The sequence below is a fragment of the Rhinopithecus roxellana genome, chromosome 5 (genome assembly GCF_007565055.1).
Source record: "Rhinopithecus roxellana isolate Shanxi Qingling chromosome 5, ASM756505v1, whole genome shotgun sequence".
NCBI lineage: Eukaryota > Metazoa > Chordata > Mammalia > Primates > Cercopithecidae > Rhinopithecus > Rhinopithecus roxellana.
Genome location: NC_044553.1, coordinates 123,042,383 through 123,060,542, shown reverse-complemented (window position 1 = coordinate 123,060,542; position 18,160 = coordinate 123,042,383). Strand labels below are relative to the sequence as shown.

General features: G+C 56.3%; 1 protein-coding gene across 1 annotated transcript in view; it reads left to right on the top strand.

Moving 5' to 3' along the window:
• The first annotated feature begins 1,746 nt into the window (after positions 1–1,746).
• KLF13 (Kruppel like factor 13) overlaps positions 1,747–18,160 on the top strand; it is a 50,452-nt gene continuing 34,038 nt past the window's right edge. Inside the window, exon 1 of the mRNA XM_030929845.1 lies at positions 1,747–2,744. Within this exon, the coding sequence (XP_030785705.1) occupies positions 2,168–2,744 (577 nt within the window). The 5' untranslated portion in view covers positions 1,747–2,167. The remainder of the gene's footprint in view (positions 2,745–18,160) is intronic.

The following is an 18,160-nucleotide window of genomic DNA, read 5'->3' as shown; positions in this document are numbered from 1 at the left end:
AGAAATGACTGACTGTGACATGTGGTGGGAATGGAGGAACATTCCGAATCATTATTTGGTCAGGACACACGTCTCTTAAATGTCATCAACACAATCTGCCTGGAAGAAACATGATTACTTTCTGCCAAGCACAGACCCTCCTAGAGGGACCAGACCCAGCCCAGCACCTTTACAGTCAACCCAGAAGGGAGCAACTCAATCAACGAGACCGCATTTTAGGGTTTTAGTTACAGATACTGAGGGTGCTCAAACATCCATGCAATTTGCTGTTCACCATAACACGCAACCCGGAATGGCTGTTTCCGTCCCCCGTCGGTTACCTGAAAAGCAGTCTTACTGGGCCCCAATCCCAAATCAATTTGGTGAGAACCTGAACTCCGCTATTAACATTAATTCTGGGAGAAGAATGACACCCCCCTCCCACTGCTGGGGTTCACTGAGGGTGAGTGCCCGGGCTCCTTCATTCTCCAGGCTCCTCTCAGAACACAGCAAGGGTGGCCGACTCCTTCGAATGTCCATTAAGCACAATGCACCGGGGTGAGGCAGTAGGCGGTTTGCTGAGCCCTGTTCCGAGGCAGTGGGAAGTTATTCACCGGCGTCTCCGAGGACAGCCCAGGCCTGGAGAATGGCTGGGGCCGCGGGCTGGAGTAGGGGTTACCGGTGAGAGTCAAGGGCAAGTTGGCCAGGCCCGGGCCGGGGAGGCGCGGGCAGGACGCAGCCGAGCATTTCCTCCGGGAGGCCCAGACAGCGGGTGGGTGGGGCGCGGTGGGCGGGGTCCTCGCAGCTGGTGGCGTTTGAAGCCCCCCCGACCGCGGTGGGAGAGGGGCAGCCTAGAAGAGTTGGCAGCGGGCCTGGGGCGAGAGGGGGAGGAAGGGGCCCCGCGTTCCCTCAGCAGCGGCGCCGGCCGCCCTGGCACGTAGTTCGCTTCTAGAGGCACAGGCCGCGGTGGGCGCGCCCCCCGGGCTGCCAGGCTCACCGCCAGCCGAGACCAGTCCTGCTCGGACTGACCCGAGCTCAAGGGCAGCGCGGCCGCACACTGGACCCCGGCCGCCAGGAACGAGCCCGAGGAGTCTGTCCCTCCCGCAGGAACTGCCCCGCCCGGACTCCCGGAGCTCTGCAGGGCAAGGGCTCGGAGCGGGCGAGCGGTCTGAGGCTCTAGGCGCCGCCACCCGGCAAGCTGGCGGCTGAGAGTGCGGCGTGAGTGCTTTCCGCCCCCAGGCAGGCCCGCGCCCGGCCGAGCAGACACGCCTCCCCGCCGGCGCCCATCGCGGGAGGAACAAATGGCGCCCTCCAGAAAGCACTCCCCTCCACGCCGGGGGCGAAGGCTGTCCACCACACAAAAGCTCCGGCAGGGAAGTGCCCGCTGTGTCCCCACCGCGGGAGGTACGGGCAGCCGCTCCGCGCCGCGACTAGCCGGCCCACAGCCCCCGGACGTCATGCGTCAGCGCGCCCCGCTCCAGTTTCCGCCCCTCCTCCCACCGGCCCAGGGAACACGCCCACTGGCGCGCGCAGGTCCCGGGACCGGCTCACCCCTCTAACGGCCCGGATTGGCCTGGCCGTGCACTCACGGGCCAATGGCGTCCGTCCCGGCCCTCGGTCACGCCCCCTTCCCCAGGCGCGGGCACGCGACCGCTCCGTTCCTCCGGTGCGCGCTCTGGGCGCCCCGCCCCCTCCGCGCGCGCAGCTCCCCGCGGCCGCGGCTGCCTGTAACCTGCGCCGCCAGGATGTGGCTGGGGGCTGACGTCGGGTCCAGATGTGGCCCCGGCCCCGCCCACCCCCGGGGCCGGGCCGCCCACACCGAGCCGCGGCGCGCTCGGCAGCTGTCCCGCCTGCCACAATGCGCGGCGAAGCTGCGGCCGCAACTTGGCGTGGTGGTCCCTAACGTCGCCGCTCGGCATCCTTAGAAACGGCCGCCCCTGACGCCGCGCGGGGACCCCAGTCGTCCGCGCCCCCCATGCACTCGCTCTTCGGTGCCCGGCCGGGCCGGCGCCTCGCAGACGCGGAGCCGCGCGGGTGACGGCAGAGGCGGCTGCGCGCCCAGCCCAGCCCAGCCCGAGGAGAGGGCGCGCCGCGCCCCCGCCCCCCGCCCGCTCTCCCGAGGCCGTGGGTGCGGATGCGCGGCTGACGCCTCGCAGCAAGAGCACCGCCGCCGGCCCCAGCCCGCAGCATGGCAGCCGCCGCCTATGTGGACCACTTCGCCGCCGAGTGCCTCGTGTCCATGTCGAGCCGCGCGGTCGTGCACGGGCCGCGTGAGGGGCCGGAGTCCCGGCCCGAGGGCGCGGCCGCGGTCGCCACCCCCACGCTGCCCCGCGTGGAGGAGCGCCGCGACGGTAAGGACAGCGCCTCGCTCTTCGTGGTGGCGCGGATCCTAGCGGACCTCAACCAGCAAGCACCGGCGCCCGTCCCGGCGGAGCGCAGAGAGGGCGCCGCGGCCCGGAAGGCGAGGACCCCCTGCCGCCTGCCGCCGCCCGCCCCCGAGCCCGCCTCCCCCGGCGCCGAAGGCGCGGTGGCCGCGCCCCCCAGCCCAGCGTGGAGCGAGCCAGAGCCCGAGGCGGGGCTGGAGCCCGAGCGGGAGCCGGGGCCCGCGGGGAGCGGCGAGCCCGGCCTCAGACAAAGGGGCCGGCGGGGCCGAAGTCGCGCCGACCTCGAGTCCCCGCAGAGGAAGCACAAGTGCCACTACGCGGGCTGCGAGAAAGTTTACGGGAAATCCTCGCACCTCAAGGCGCACCTGAGAACTCACACAGGTCAGTGGGGCGGCGCGGGCGCCCGGATCGCGCGGACGGGGTCGGCGCGAGCTGCCCGACCACGCCCCCGGAGCCGCCGGCGGGGCGCGAGGTAGGGGCGGGCCGGGACGCCCGGGGCTTCGCCCTTTCCCCCGCCGCTCCAACCCGCGGCTGGCCCTGCGCGCCGTGCGAGGCGGGTCCTGGCTCTTGGAGCCGGCGCCCGCCAGGCGACCGCGCCCCCGCCGGGCACGCCCCCTCCCCGGGCGCGCCCGAGTGGGGCCGCGGGGGCGGATGTAGTCATCTGGGTCGGGGGCGGGGACCCCGCCCGGCCGGGGGGCGGTGCTGGCAGGTGCGGACAGCCTGGGTGTGGACCGCAGGCGGCACTCGTGACGGTGGGGCGCCCGGTAGCGGGGGCAGGGGACGCTCTCCGGGGTCCCTCCTAGTCTCCTCCCCCGCCTCCCGGGCGCGCGCTCAGGAGGGGAGGGGCCGGCCCCCGGCGCGCGGCTGGCGAAGTTCACGTAGGGACAAGGCTTCCTTCGCCACTCGGCACATTCTCCGCTCTCTTCTTCCTGTAATTTTTCCAGCGCTCTAAGGTTTAATTTGTCGTAACCAGAGTCAGCGGCGGCGCTGGGCGATGCGGGGGGCGGTCCCGGCTCCCGCTCCCCGCCTGCGGCTCTTTGTGGGAGCCCCCGCCCAGCCGGCCGGCGGGGGCGCGCCCGGCCCTAGGGCTCTTCGGCCTCGCAGCTCTCTCTGGAAAGGAATGCCTTGGCTGCTGCCTGGCCTCCGTGCTGACCTCTCGCCTGCCCACCTCTTACCTGCTCTGGGCTGGTGCGCGGCGCGCGGCACCTGCGCCAGGGCGGGCGCTGAGCCTCCAGCCTGGGGATCACCGCCCGCCCCCGCCAGCCCAGTGGCAGCAGTTCCCACGCCCGACCCGATACTTTGTACTTGATTCATCTATGGCGGTTCCTTCCCCCCCTTTTTGTTTCGTTTTTAACACAAAGATGAAAACGTTTTAATGGACGGCAATCCTCCCCTATTTTGGTGTGAAGAATTATATGCTTCCCCTGAGCTCACGTGAGTTCTTCTGTGACACTCACCTTTTCTGGGGGCAGGCTCAAAACTCATGTACTGAATATTGTTGCCTTGTGACCAAGGGTGGTAGTCTCTCATTTGTAAAATAGTTCACGTAGTGATTAAAAGACATAAAAAGAACCTGCAGCCTTGGAGACCAAAGAGTTGAAGGCCCCCTTTTTCCCGGTACATTTGGAACTGAAAGGGCCCGAGGTCTGCAGGTGAGGCTTTCGAATTTCGGACTTTCACTGGAGAGGCTGTTGTGGCCGCCCCAAACCGCGTGGCAAGTGATGGGATAGAGAGTGAGAGCGGGGCCATTTCTAGGCATTCGGGGTCAGTTAAGGGTGTGGGGGCTCAGGTTGGGGGTGGGGATCAGTGTGGATTCAGAGTTCAGCTCGGGACGGCTGCAGAGTGGGTGTGGCCCTGGGGGAGGGGCCAGGCAAGGCTAGGCTGGGCTCGGCTCCAGGTGGACCCTGAGTATCGGGTGGGGGCAGCGCTTGGGGCGTGGCTGGGGTTGAGATCCGCTTTGGGGGACGATGCCCGTGTTGGGCGGGATACTTAATGTTCGGGAAATTTTTCTACAGCCCCTGTCAGGGTGGCCCGCCACTCGGCAGCACCGGTAGCTGGGAATTGGGGGGGGGGGCCGAGGGGAGGGGCTCGCCGTGGTGGGCGGGGCCGGCTCGTCAGGGCCTCAGCCCTGGGATGTCTTCCTGGTGGGTTCACCTCCGGCTTCAGGCTCTGGCCCCGCGGGAGCCCCTTGACTAGAATATTGGTGCAGGGGCGCTGGAGACTCGGGCCTCCCGCCGTAGGTGGGGCCAGTTTCCTCGGAGCGCCTGAAAACCGAAGGCAGGCAAAAGAGAATGGAACAAACCTTTTGAGTGTTTGCAGTGTGCTACAGTGTCCATTTTTGAAGCAGAGAAACTGTTCCACCCTTCAGGTGTGCAGACTTCAGAAGTGCTACCTCCAGGGTGGAAACTGGCCTCCAAGTCGGGAGTGCACAGGGCTCCGGCAGCGGGGTGGTGGGGAGTTGGGAAGAATGCAGATTTCCAGGCCCCTGATGCCGACTAATACACACAGTTCCAGCCTGCAGCTGGGAATGCGTGTTACCGGTACCCCGGGTGACCCATTATGAGGGTTGCACTGCCCAGAAACCTGCCCCTGGAGGGAGTCTGGTTCAGCACCTGGCGGAGGGCACCCCTGGGAAGCCCATTTCCAGCTCCTGCCAAGGTGTACAGAGCGTAAGTAACTGGTGTTCCTCAAGGGAGAAGAGGAGCATCTTGCAGAAGGAAGAAACCCAGGCAGACCTCAGGGATGACTGAGAAGGCAGGCCACGAGGGGATAGCTTTGCTGCAGCCATGGGCTCTGAGGTGTCCGTGGTTTGTGGGCCTCTAGCAGCATTGTGGGGTCTCTGCAGTCAGTGACGGAGGTCATGCCGAACCCTGTGCTCTATTAGGTGCGGGAAGGTGCCCCCGCCCCGCTTCCCGCATCTCCAGGATCCACAGTAATTTCATGGCAGAGGGTGAATATCAAAACCAGGAAGGTAGCCAGCTGCTCTGTGCTGTTCCTCTGTGACCAGGGACCGGTTCCCAGATCTCCCTGCAACTTAGTGATGTCCGCCCTGACCACCTGCAAAGTCTTCAGGGAAATGAGGTCAAGTATGTGAAGACCCTTTGGGAAATGCAAGGGTCAGCCTTGACTCTGGAGGCACTTGTGGTCCCTCGGCCGCGGCTCTGCTCTGGTTTTCCACCGCCACTGTCTGAACAGTTGCATGCTGAGAGCTTTCTGTCCTGGTTAGCTGTGTAGCAGTGTGGTCTCCCACTCCCACTCTCCCAGGAGTTATTCTGTGGACACATTGGTCTCTGTCACATTTAGGTTATTGTTGGTGTTATAACGAATGCATGACACCAAACCTAGAAAAGCATCTTTGCAGCTTGTGCTACTTTATTATTTGGCCAGTTAGAACTTCCCAGTCCAGATCTGGAAAGTTTGCTAAAAGGGGCGTAGGGGAGTAGCAAGACCAGGAGCAGATTTTCTTGGAGACTGAGGTGCTTTGATGCAGAAATTCAAGGACTTACCTTCGGACAGGTCAGGCTGGGGCCCTCTTGAGGGCAGACTGACTCCCCAGATCCTGCCTCTGGAGAGGTCCTGCGTGTTGTCCTGAATGGGGAGACTTGGCAGGCCCCCAGCAGAATGGCCACTTGGTCTTTCTTGGCAGAGAAACCCTGAATACATTACTACCTATTTGTTCCCAAAAATAATTGTTTTCAAAACTGCTCTGTGCCCTGTTTTCCCTCCAACACTGGAGCTAAAACATCTCTCTGCATGCTGGGCTCTCTCTGGGTTCTGGGGGTTCCACGGAAAGGTGAGCATAGTGGCGTACACAGCCTTCCCTCCTGCAGAACCCGAGGCATATTTGTGGTCACCTGGCCCTGTTTGGGGTGGAGGAGGGAAGTAGAGTAAGATCATATTCTGTCAGCCATTTCCTGTGATAATTTGGGTGGGGTTAACCTGAAATTTATCTACCACTGAAGCAGGGATTTGATCCTGACAGATTATCGCGACCCCTCCCCCAAGGCACACTCTGGCTTTAGAGGCTTGTTTCCAAGTACACTGTTCCCTGAGCACCCTGCAGATGCTCCCTAATGCTGCCTCGGAAAGCAGAGCAGAGGACATCTTGGTGGGATCTCCTTTACCCGGGGTAAAGCCAGGCTTGTTGGTGGCCTGTGCCTTGTTCAGAGACCACACAGGCCAGTGGCTCAGCATTTCCACCCCTCCCTCTCACACCTTCGCAGTCCCAGGTTGCCAGTGGCCCTAGTTGTGAAACTCCTGAAACAATGCAGAAGTGTATGCAGCATGGGAGGTGCCAGCCTGCACCACCACCAAACCACTGTTACCCCACATTGGTGTTTTTCTTTACAGACCTTCTAGATGGATTTGCACGTATGCATACATGTGTATCCACACAGACATTTTGAAACATGCGTAAATAGGATCCTAGCGAACATCCCACTGCTGGCGTTTTGTTCTGTGTGTGCTTAAATGAGGCATCTTCATTCTTTTTCCCAGCCACATGGTATTCCAAGATGTGGTTATATGGCTGTATTGTAACTTATTTACCCTTCACTTATGGACAGGACAGCTACATTGCCTTTTTTTGTTTTTTGCTATTACAAGTTGTGTTTCAGTGGACTCTGAGGTGTGTGTGTCTTGGTGCAGGGGAGCTGGCATTTCTGTAGGATTGAGATCTAGTGGTGGCATTAACAGGGTTGATCAGCGTTGGTGAAATTTGTTGTGGAGTTACTATGTTATGTTTTTAAAGGAAGTAGACCGCAGTTGTTGGTCCCCCGCTCCCCCGAGGGAGAGACCTATTGTGTCACCACTCCACCTTCTTGAAAATGTTTACTTCTCCCAGTTCTCCTTTTTTATGTGTGTGAGAACATTGAGAACATTTAAAACAGTACCAGCAAAACTACTGTCACTCCCGCACGCCTGGTGGCTGGCTCTCCTGGCCATCTTCAGTTCTGGTTTTACAGAGATTGGAGAGTGTGTGGTCGGCTCTCAGCCCCGGAGCAGTTGGTTGGGGGCTGGTGTGGTGTTGTCTCTGCCCCCACTCCCCACTCCGCTGAAAGCGGGCTGGAGGCCGTGCTGCCTGAGCCAACTGATAGGAGGCAGTTCATTAAACCAGTAGCCTGTGTCTGGGGCTTCACATGTCTGGAACACAGCAGAGATGGGGGCCCGATCCTTCTGAGTAGGTGCCATGAAGCCCACTTCTCAAGCTCTGACAGCCTCCTGCCCTTAGGTCCTGTTGGCTCCCACTTTACACATAGTTTTAATCTGATTGGTTACTGGGGAAGGGCGAAAGACATGGATAAGCAGCTAAAGGCAGGGGAGGAAACAAACCAGCAGGTTGTTAACATATGTGTGTGTAAGTCTGTGTGTTTAAATAGGTCATGAAGAAGCCCTGCACTCAACCAGCGCTGGAACAAGCGTGGGGCCATTTGTGGAGGGGCACATGTGTCTCCACAGCAGTCCCTGAGGTCTGCATGAGAGACCCTGGAATAACTAACGCTCTAGCAGGGATCTTGAGATACCAAGGCACTGTGAAGTGTGTTCAGTTTGTGCTTTCAGGAAGCAGTTAAAATAGTTTTAAAAATAAAAACTTCTAGAATGGTGCACTCAGCTCTCACAATCCTAAGACTTCCAGACTGTTTGCTCTAGGGGCCAGGCATCGTTCTATTTGTATTAGTTTACATCAAGCTATCTAATCTTCACCAGGACCCTGTGAAGTAGGCTGTCTTATTATTACCACATTTCAAATAAGCTAAGGCTTCGATGCCTTAGGAGTCATGCCCAAGGTCACACAGTAAGTGAAGGTGGAACTGGGATTGGAACTGGGGCTTGCGCCTGGGCAGGCGCTCCTGAGGTGGGTGTACCTACTGTGTCCTACTGCCACTCCTGTCTGGATCAGTGTTTCAGGTGACTGCAGGTGAGCAGGGCCCTGTGGTAGTAGAAACCTGGATGTCCCTGGTACACGGTTTCCCGCACAGATTTTTGCTGCTGCTTGAAGATTGAGGGAGTAGTACAGTGAACACTCCAGTACTCTTCCCATAGGGTCATTGGATCATATTTTGCCACATTTTTCTCCTTTCTTCCTTCCCTTTTTCTTTCTAAAGAAAGAAAAATTAATTTTTCGTCTATATTTTTTTCCCTTTTCCATCTCACCTCTCTCTTTAACTTATATATTATCTGATACACAGTCCATATTCAGTTCCCCTGGTGATTCCTAAAATGTCCATTATAGGATTCAGGATCCAGTCAATCACACGTTGTGTTTGGTCATCCTATTTAGTTTCTCTTAGCTTAGGATAGTTTCCCATCTTTTGGTCTTTTATTATATTACAGTGGCATTTGAAGGCCCGAAGCCAGTTGTCTTGTAGAGCAACTTACAATCTGGATTGGTCTGATTGTTTCCCATGATCAGGTCTGGTTTAAACAAATTTTGGTTCAAAATATGGCACAGGTGATGTTGGGTACTTCCATTGCATCATGGGGGCGGGGACATGGGATATTAGCCTGTCCCACTGCAGGATCACATGGTTAAGGTGGGCGACCAGGCTCAGCCCGTTCCATCCAGCTGGTTGGTTTCTACTCCATCTTCCAACTTGCTTGACTGGACAGATGTTGGGGGTTGGATTCAGCTTTGGAAGGCTTTCGAAGTCAAAGGACCGACTGGAGGAGGCCTGGGGGCTCCTTTCCCCAAACAAGCAGGGCACCTTGATTTTCCTTTGAATGAAAATGGCTCCAGGTGGTATGAATAGCCAGCTCAAGGGTAGCTGTGAGAGTGTTCTTGGTCAGCCCGCCTGAATGCTGGCCCTGTGGCCACAGGCAGCCTGTCTCCCAGGGCTGGGGAGGCCCTACGACGGGTGACACCTTCAAAGTCCTGGTCTTTATGTGCTTTCAAGAAATAAACAGAAATTGTGCTAAGTCCACACACCTGAGCCTGTTTTTCTTTCTTTTCAAAGCCCCAAATGGGATTATTTTCTTGAGAAGTCAACTTCCGGTCGAGATGGGACTAGACTCTCCAGCTTGGCGATTCAAAAGCAGCCGCTGTGCTGTGTGGCTGGGGTTGGGGTCATGGAGACAGCCACCAGTGCAGTCCTTGGGGTGGGAGATACTGAGTTCAGAAGGCTTTGGACACTTTTCTGGGCCAATATGACGGGAACTCGAACTTGTTTTACTCTTGGCATCAATTGGGCACTGGGCACAGAAGAAATCCTCACCCAACCAAAAGCTCTGCCATTTGGCCGTGAACACACACGTATGCCTCCATATCCACGTACATGTGTATAAACACATGTGGGTGTGTGTGTGAGTGGACGTGGCACCCTGCTCATGCTTGCTGAACGGAGGAGCATGCACACCTGGAACATAGTGGCTATGTGGAACCTCTGACTTCTAGTTCAGTTTTAGATCTTAGGTCTGTCTTCACCCCCAGCCAATGTGGATCAGCTGTTTGTGAGTCAGGCTCTTGGGTGAGACATGGAGTTTGCTCAGTTCAAACTGGGGCTGTGGTGAAGGGGCTGTGCCTTCGCACCCTGCTGCCCCACCCAGCAGAGGGACCGGGCTCCTGTGTCCTCCACACTGCTTCAGTTCCCCTCCTGATGCAGGGCCAGGCTGTGATCACCATTTGCTGTTGGGCATTGTGTGTGTGCGTGCATGTGTGTGTGTGTGTGTTTGTGTGTGTGTGGTGGCAGGGGTGGGGCAGGGGGAGGGCACAGCATGGCACCAAGCACCAGAAACTCAGCCTTGACCAGTCCCTGGTTTTTACCAACATCATTCTGGACAAACAAGACAGGGAGAGCGTTTGGCAAGGGGAGGATTCTGTTTATTGTTCTCCGTTTTTGAAGTTCATCACAAAAACACTTGCTAACCAGAAACTTGGCTACACTCCGTGGCCATTGGCCAGTCTGTCCCAAGGTGACTTGTTTGGAGAAGCACTGAGGCTTGATGCCTCAGATTAAATGTCCTTGTGCTGGTGCCACAGGGGTGTGGCCTACTCTGCATGGATGGGTGACCCTGGGTCCCCAGGCACAGGGCACAGGCTTGTCTCCTTGATGCTGGAGCCCACACTGCATCATGAAAGAGCTCTGCATGAATTGAAGGCCCAAAGCAAAAATCGCTCACCAAAGAGCATGTGGCTCAGAGCCTACCTCGGCCTCCTGTCTCAGGAGAAGCTTCTAAAGGTGGAGTTGTGGCACGTGCCTGTCTCCTGTGAGCACAGGCCAGGCGGGAGGAAGCTTGGGAGTGGGGAGAGGATGATGTGGGCTCAGAGGAACCACAGACTTCTCCCCCGACTCCAGCGTCCACTAGACACACATGGGAGGTGAGGTGATGCCTAAGCAGCCTGGCGAGTGGCCAGGGCCCTGGTTGGGGCCTCCTCACTCCCTTTTGGAGCACTGGCAGCTAATCCTTGGGGGTCTACCATCCTTTCCTGGTCTGGCCTCGTTGGAGGACTCATCTGCCTTCCTCCTGGAGTAAGGAGAGCCTGTGAACAAAGCAGTGACCCCAAGGCCTATGGCCACCGGGGATGGCAGGGGCGTTGTGCTTCCATATGTGGGTCCAAGCTGTGGCTGGGGAGGCCAAATGTCCTGGTATGTGGGAGGTGGTCAGGTGCTCCCTGGAGATCTAACAGGTATGCATGGGTTGGCGAGATCTGAGAGTCCTTGGGCCACACCTAAGTATGTGCAGGGCCTGTGATACAGCCAGAATTTCCTCCTCTAATAAACTCCCTCTCTGAGACTTTCTACTTGTCTTTAACTCTTTTATTGTCTAAATGCTCACTGTAAAGAAGAAGAATAAAGGGAACTTGGTTTAGGGCTATGGGTGGAAGTTAAAGTTAATGGCGGAGCATGAATGGGGTGTCTGCAAGGAATTGTTAGAAAGGAGATTGGAAATAGAGCAAAGGCATATGTAAGTTCAGAACCTGACTCCTTTGTCGACTGGGAGTGGGGCAGAGGGCATGGGTCCAGCAGGTCATTGGTCTCAGGTTACCAGAAAGGTGAAGGCTATTCACCCGGGCCATTGGCTGGGGATGCTGCTCAAAGCCAGGATCTGGGAGCCAGAGTCAGCACCTTGGGGTGCACCCGGGCATCATAGCAACAACAAACCCCAACGCATTTTCATGGACCAGGGCAGATAAATGGGAGTTAATGACATGGTTGCCACACATCTGAATCTGGGATATGTAAATGTGACACACAGTCTGAGGGTTTGGCAGGCTCTCCATGGTCTTGCTTTGCGTATTTTGGCCTATCTGCTCTCCCGACTTACTGCCCGTTGTCCTCACCTGCATGACTGGCCATATCTGGTTTGCCTACTGGTCATTGAAGGCATCTATAGGGGTGCCATCTGCCCCCATGTCCCTTTCCTGCTAGGCATGCTAAGTGGCCCGGGGCAGGGCAGGTAGGGACTCAGATTCCCTCCATCCCATTGCTAGGATCTCACTTCCTTCCTCCGCCCGCCTTACACGTGGAAGGATTCTGCTGTGCTCGTCCACCAGTTGTCGTTTTTGTCTCTTAGCAGGGATGGTGGCAGGAGGACGCCTCACACAGCAGCACGTGAGGACCCACAGGGACTCCGGCCCCTTGCAGCTGTACGTTCAGAGGGAAGATGCCCAAGGTTTTATTATCTTTTCCAGAGTGCCCTTTTTTTCTGCTTGCATGGCAGGCCCTTTCTAAAATTACAGCCATAGGTTGCTTAATGACAGGGGTGCGTTCTGAGAAATGTGTCGTTAGGCAGTTTCGTCCTCATGTGAACATCATAGAATGTACTTATTATGCATACCTAGACGGCATAGCCTACTGCACACCTAGGCTGTATGGTGTAGCCTATTGCTTCTAGGCTACAAGCCTGTACCACATGGTACTGTCCTGAATACTGTGGGCAACTGTAACACAGTGGTAAGCATTTTGTATCTAAATATAGAAAAGGTACAATTAAAACGGGGTATCATCTTATGGGACCAGCCTCTCATCCCACGTGGACTGTCATTGTTTGAAACGTCATTATGTGGTGCATGGCTATATTTTGCTGCTTGGCCTAAGGTGCCAGGGCATTCTCTGGGTAAGCCTGAGGGGCTTTGCAGGATACCGTGTTTTATCAAGGTTGAAATTCGTTGTAGCACTTTACACGGTGTCCCCTTTGCGGCTGACAGAGCAGGAGCCCTTCAGTGTCTACTGTCACAGGTGTAGAGCTGCTGTATTGGCGAGCAGGTGGGTGGTTGTCCTGAATTACTGTCAGGCTTTAGAGTCTTACAGGAAATACAGCCTTGGCTACTTATAGCTTGTGATTTGAAGTTTCCCTAATGATGGGCTGGGTAGTACACTTTAGCAGTTTGCTTTGGACAAATTGTATCATTCTTAATTTCACTCACTTTAGCCTCTGAGAAACTTCAAAGTTTGTTTCCCTGATCTTCCTAGTTGCCCTGGATTATGAGCCAAGCATTTGAATTCCTTTGCCCGTGTAGCACTGCACATGACCTTGGAAGATGTATACTTATGTGAGTGTGTGCATGTGTGTGCGTGTGTGTGTGTATATGCCCGTATTTGCGTGCGTGTGTGTGTGTGTGTGTGCGCTCGTGTATGCACATGCACATGTGGTCAGCCATGCAGCCAAGTCTCAGAACAGTCGTTCCACTGGAAGTAACCCAGTCTGGAGGCGTCTGGCCAGGTGGTGCGGTCTGCAGCACGATGTTTGTTTCTCCCAGCCCCGTGAACCCCAGTGGGGCTGGTCTCTACAAGAGCAGGGTAGGAAGCAGCAGTGCATGCCCAGCCGTGGCTGTGTAGGCAGAATCAGCCTTCAGGATGGAGGGTGGGACCCTGGAGCCATGCCCGAGTGTGTGTACCATTAGTCCCTGATGGGGCACTCCATCTTGGGCCATTCTGCCCCCTGGTCTCTCTGCTCCTCCTCTGCAAACCAGGGGGTCCAGCAACCTGTTGGGATCCTGGCCCTGGCCAGATTAATGGTTGGGAACTGAGCTCCTTGGCTGCCCAGCTGAGGTTCAGTGTGGCCCCATTCTCACTTCCTCTACTCCCCCTTGTACTCTGGGATCTCAGTATTTCTTTAAGAGTCTTGAGGGATTTCCAGCCGTCAGGACAAGCAGGTGGGTGGGTATGCAGGGGAGCAGACCCCAGGCGGCCTGAGGAGAGAGGGGGAAGGTACCCCTTCTTTGTGCTGTCTGTAGCTGCTCAGCCTGGGAGACACTGTGGGGGAGGCTGTGGCTTCCTCCTTCCGCCCTCTGGGGATGCCCTGGCGGCCTGTTCCTTGGGGTGTTGGGAGGAGGTAGCTTGGCTGACTGTCCCTGCTCACGGTCAGGGTCCTCCTACACAGCAGAACTGGAGGTAAACACTGGGTTGCCTTGGCAACTGGGCTGTACCGCAGCTCCAAGTGCTCCTGACTAGAGAAGTTCCCATTGTCTCAAGTTTCTAGGATGGGTTTCTATTTTGATTTTTTTTTCTTTTTTTTTTTTTTTTTTAATTAGCAAGAATGACTAAGATACCAAAATGTCTGACCTGGTTTCTATAATTTCTTAATAAACATTTGTCTTCCCTTTATAGGAGGAATGTTTTAGTGATTCATTGACTTTTCTTTTAGACGGTGGCGAGGCCCTGGTGAGGCAGTGCGGGGGCAGCAAAGAGGGTCCCCCGCTGCCGACAGCTGGCATGGGAGGCTGGGAGAGCACTGGCCACAATCCAGGGACCAGGCGTTCTTACGTAAACACCACACCAGGATTTTATTGGCTTTGAGGCTAATGAAGTTCCATGGAAAATTTTGGGGAGATGCCTTTCCCCTGTTGGGTGTTCAGATACCATAACCGGTGCTTCCAGAAGCTGTCTGAAGGCTGATGAGTCTGACTGAGCCCGAGAAGCGCCCTCCCACCCAGTGCTGGACTCTCCTGCCAGAGGCCTGGCCCCTGCCTGCAGGTCAGGGCATGTGCTTGTTTATACCTTGTTGGTGATTGCTGTTAAATTCTAACTGCTCACGTAGGTAGCCTGGGCTGGCTGCACCCAGTGGATGGCCTCCCGCCCCCCGGCCTGCTGTCTCGTGGGAGTGCCCCAAGTGGCACTTTGCTGTGGGAGATGCAGCCGCAGGCTCTCACACAGGCCTGACCCTTCACCTTGGATTTTACTGGGCTTCCCTGCTTTGCCCACCCATGGATTATCTTGTACAGAGTCACCCCCCCACCATGGAGGAGCCAGGTGAGGATACAAGGAAGTGGCTTTGTTTATTTTACTATCAGTAGGGCTGACCCAGGTTGCCCTGGTGGGTGGTGTGTCCTGTGAGCCTCTCTGCCTCTAGGCCTGTTTCCAGGGTCTCGTCTTCATTGTAGACCTGCAGGTCTATTTGGGTCCCCTCTCACGACTGAGGCAGGCTGAGGATGTGCTGAGTTGGGCTGGGCTGCCTCCTGGGTCCTCTCTCCACTGCCCTCGCGGCCATCCTCAGGCATGAACCTGCCTAAAAAGTCTCTCTCTGCAGCAGCTGCCGTGGCAGTTGCCAAGGGAGCTCAGCACTAAAAAAAAAAGTTCAGATTTGCTGCATTTGTTTTAGAATCAGTCCCTGGTGTTGCTTGTGCACACCCTAAGCCTCCTGGCCTTTCCAGGTTTCCCTGTTGAACAGGCAACTCTCCTGCAGTTGGGTGGCACAGGGCTGTGGCGAGGGCCCCAGCATCCCTCCTCACCTGGGTGCTCACTTTCTTGTCATCCTTTCTCTCTTTGTAAAGCAGAAACAGTCCTGCCAACATCACCTCTTTCAAAGATGTATGCAGAATTTGATTTTTTTTTTTCCTGGAGAATGTACTTTTTATAGTATTTAAGAAAAAACTCGTGCTGGGCATGGTGGCTCATGCCTGTAATCCCAGCACTTTAGGAGGCTGAGGCCGGAGAATTGCTTGAACCCAAAAGTTCGAGACCAGCTTGGGCAACATAATGAGACTCCACTAGGCATGGTGGTGCACACACCTGTAGTCCCAGCTGCTCAGGAGCCTGCAGGCAGGAGGATCACTTGAGCCCAGGAGGTGGCAGCTGCAGTGAGCCACGATCTTGCACTGCACTCAAGCCTGGGCGACACGGGGAGATCCTGTCTTAAAAACAAAAGAAAAAGGTCTCAAGTCGAAGGTATTGAAATAGTATTGGAACGTGTTAAAGGAGTCCAAAACATGAGCACACTTGGGAGTTCCTCGGGAGACCCAGCGCCCCTGTGCGCTGTGTTCGTCCTGACAGTTTGGGCTCTGGACCTGGAGCCCCGAGTCATTGCTGTGTCTCTCTTATTGGACCACCTCGTGGAAGTTTGACTCCACAGATGTTGTATTTGCGTGGCCTTCCTTGGGAGCCTCTCAGTGTTTTATTTTTCATCGGAGAAAAGCCTTGTTGTCTGATCGTTCTTTGTTATCTGAACAGAGGCACTGTGGCGTAGTGATGAAGAGCCCTGGCCTCGGAGTGGGACAGGCTGGACCCAGCTCTGGGTTTTCACTGGGAACTGGGTCTGGTCATGCTGCCTCTAGGAGCAGAGGGGTAGAACGTGGGTGAGGCACCCAGTAGGAGGGATGTGTGCGTGTGTGTTCATGTGTGTGTCGGGTGAGGTAAGTGGTGACTAACTTGCAAGAGCAGAATTTCACCCCCTGCAGTATTGTTCATGGGCACCTGAATGAACAGACAGGTTTGCTGTCTTCTCAGACTCGGAACTTTTTTTTTCCTTTTGAGGCTGGGACAATTCAGAACTTTTTTTTTTTTTTTTTTTGTTTTGTTTTGTTTTGAGGCTGGGTCTCAGTCTGTCACCCACGCTGGAGCGAAGTGGTACGATCTTGGCTCACCACAGCCCCAAACTCCTGGGCTCACACTATCCTCCTACCTCAGCCTGCCAAAGTGCTGGGACTCCAGGTGTGAGCCACCACACCCAGCCCAGAACTACTGTGTTAAAGCAGGTGCTGGGTCACTTTCCAGGATCCTCACAGCCTGCTCTGAGCCCCACTTCCCAGAGTCATCCTGTGACACAGCATGTGGGGTGAAGCTCCCGGCATCTCCAGCCTCAGCTTCTGTGTCTGTATCCTCCTGGATAAACCCAGACTGGCTGCAGAAAAGTGGTACAGTCTGTGAGCTTCTGTGAGCATCCTGTTGTTGCTATGGAGACCCTGTTGCTAGGCATCAGGCATGCTCAGACTAGGGAGTGGTGACCCCGTCTCAGGTGAGCCTCACGTGTTACCAGGTAACCAACCCCTCTCGGGTACCAACAAGCTGTACCTGGCCAAACTCTTTAATCAGCAGAAGTAGCTGAACTGAAACCTCAACCTCAAGGTGAAAGACTGAGTTCCCAGAAGTCAGAACAGTTCTGGACAAGTCCACCTGTCTGAGGTGGCCTTGAAGGCTACCCTGCACCCTGTGTCCGTAGTCTTGGGCAGTCTCACAGGGACAGAAGAGACTGTGCCTGCAGGTGGCCATGCTATCCTGCCGAGTGACCCCACCCCAACGGAAGGACTTTCTGAGACCAGGCAGTCTTGGGTGAGAATGCCGGCTGCCCTCCCAGGGACGCAGTGCCCTGCTGGGTGGCCCGCCTCCCCTCCCAAGGTCCAGGCACCATGATGGGTTTCTTAACTGACAGCTCTTTAGTAGAGAACAACAGAAATCTTGTTTGCAGCAAAACTTGCCTCACTCGACCACTTTATAACAACTCCTTCAAGTGGGGCGAGCTCATCGCTGCCGTTGGCATCTCAGGCATCAGCAGCCCAGAGAATCCCACTCAGGACTTAGGTTTGCTATTTTTGTGTCTCGCCTGGGCTTCGCTCGTTTCCACAGGCATTCCACTTCTTGTTTACAGGAGTAATTGCCTTCATGAGCTTTGGGCCATCTGCGGATATATGTATTTTTTTCTTTATTTTCTTTCTTTTTTGGGGCAGCAGTTCTGTGTTTGCAAATATGAGGATTGTTTCCTAAAGGGAAGCATGAGGCCTTCTTGAGGCTGGCCTCTTGGCTGCTGAACCGGGCCTTTGCACCCCTTTCCTGCTTTATTTCCGTCTTCCTGTGAGTGTATTTGGTATGGAAGTGCTTCCTGTGGTCAGAGGTGAACATTTGGAGTGACTAAGGAGAGCATGGCCTTCCTTGCTCTCCCAGCATCTGATTGCTCCGCGGACACTTGTGCGTGTTCCCCAGGCAGGGCCAGCCTGCTGAGGGGGTCTGGGCCTCTCCTGGCCATGGGGTTTCCACGTCCGCCTGCTGGCCAGGCTCCTGTGCTTGGGGAAAGGAGGACGCTGAGGCACATACTGTCTTGTGCTCTGCTCTTGTGGTCGTGAGTGGCCTCTTCTCTCTTCTGCTCTGAGTGACTGGGTGTAGAGTGGCACCTGTGCTGGGGACTGTCCTGCACCCTTGCACAGGGCCTGCCGGCTCAGGTGTGCAGCAGACACCATCCTGGGAGAAACAGTGGCAGGGTCTGGGGTGGCCACATTTGAATGTTCTGCAGAGGCAGATGCCTTGGGGACTTCAGACTTGTCCCCATCCCTAAGGCGGGACGCAGTGCCCACAGACAGGCTGGGTGCATACAACAGCCTCCCAAACAGCCTCCTGCAGTCTTAAGTCTGCACACCTCCCAGCAGGTGTCGGCCCGCAGCAGTGGGAAGGAGACCAGCCTTCAGGCTGCTCACCTGAAGGGAGAAGGCACGGAGGCATGAGGGGTGCATCCAGCCTTCAGTGGGAATCCACAGGGGCCTGGGTGCTGACGGGCACTGGCAGAGTCTGTGCACACCCTTGCTGTCAGTCTCCTGAACCACAGTAGCAAGAACTGGATTTCACATTAGGTGATAATGTCCAGCTTCAAGAAAT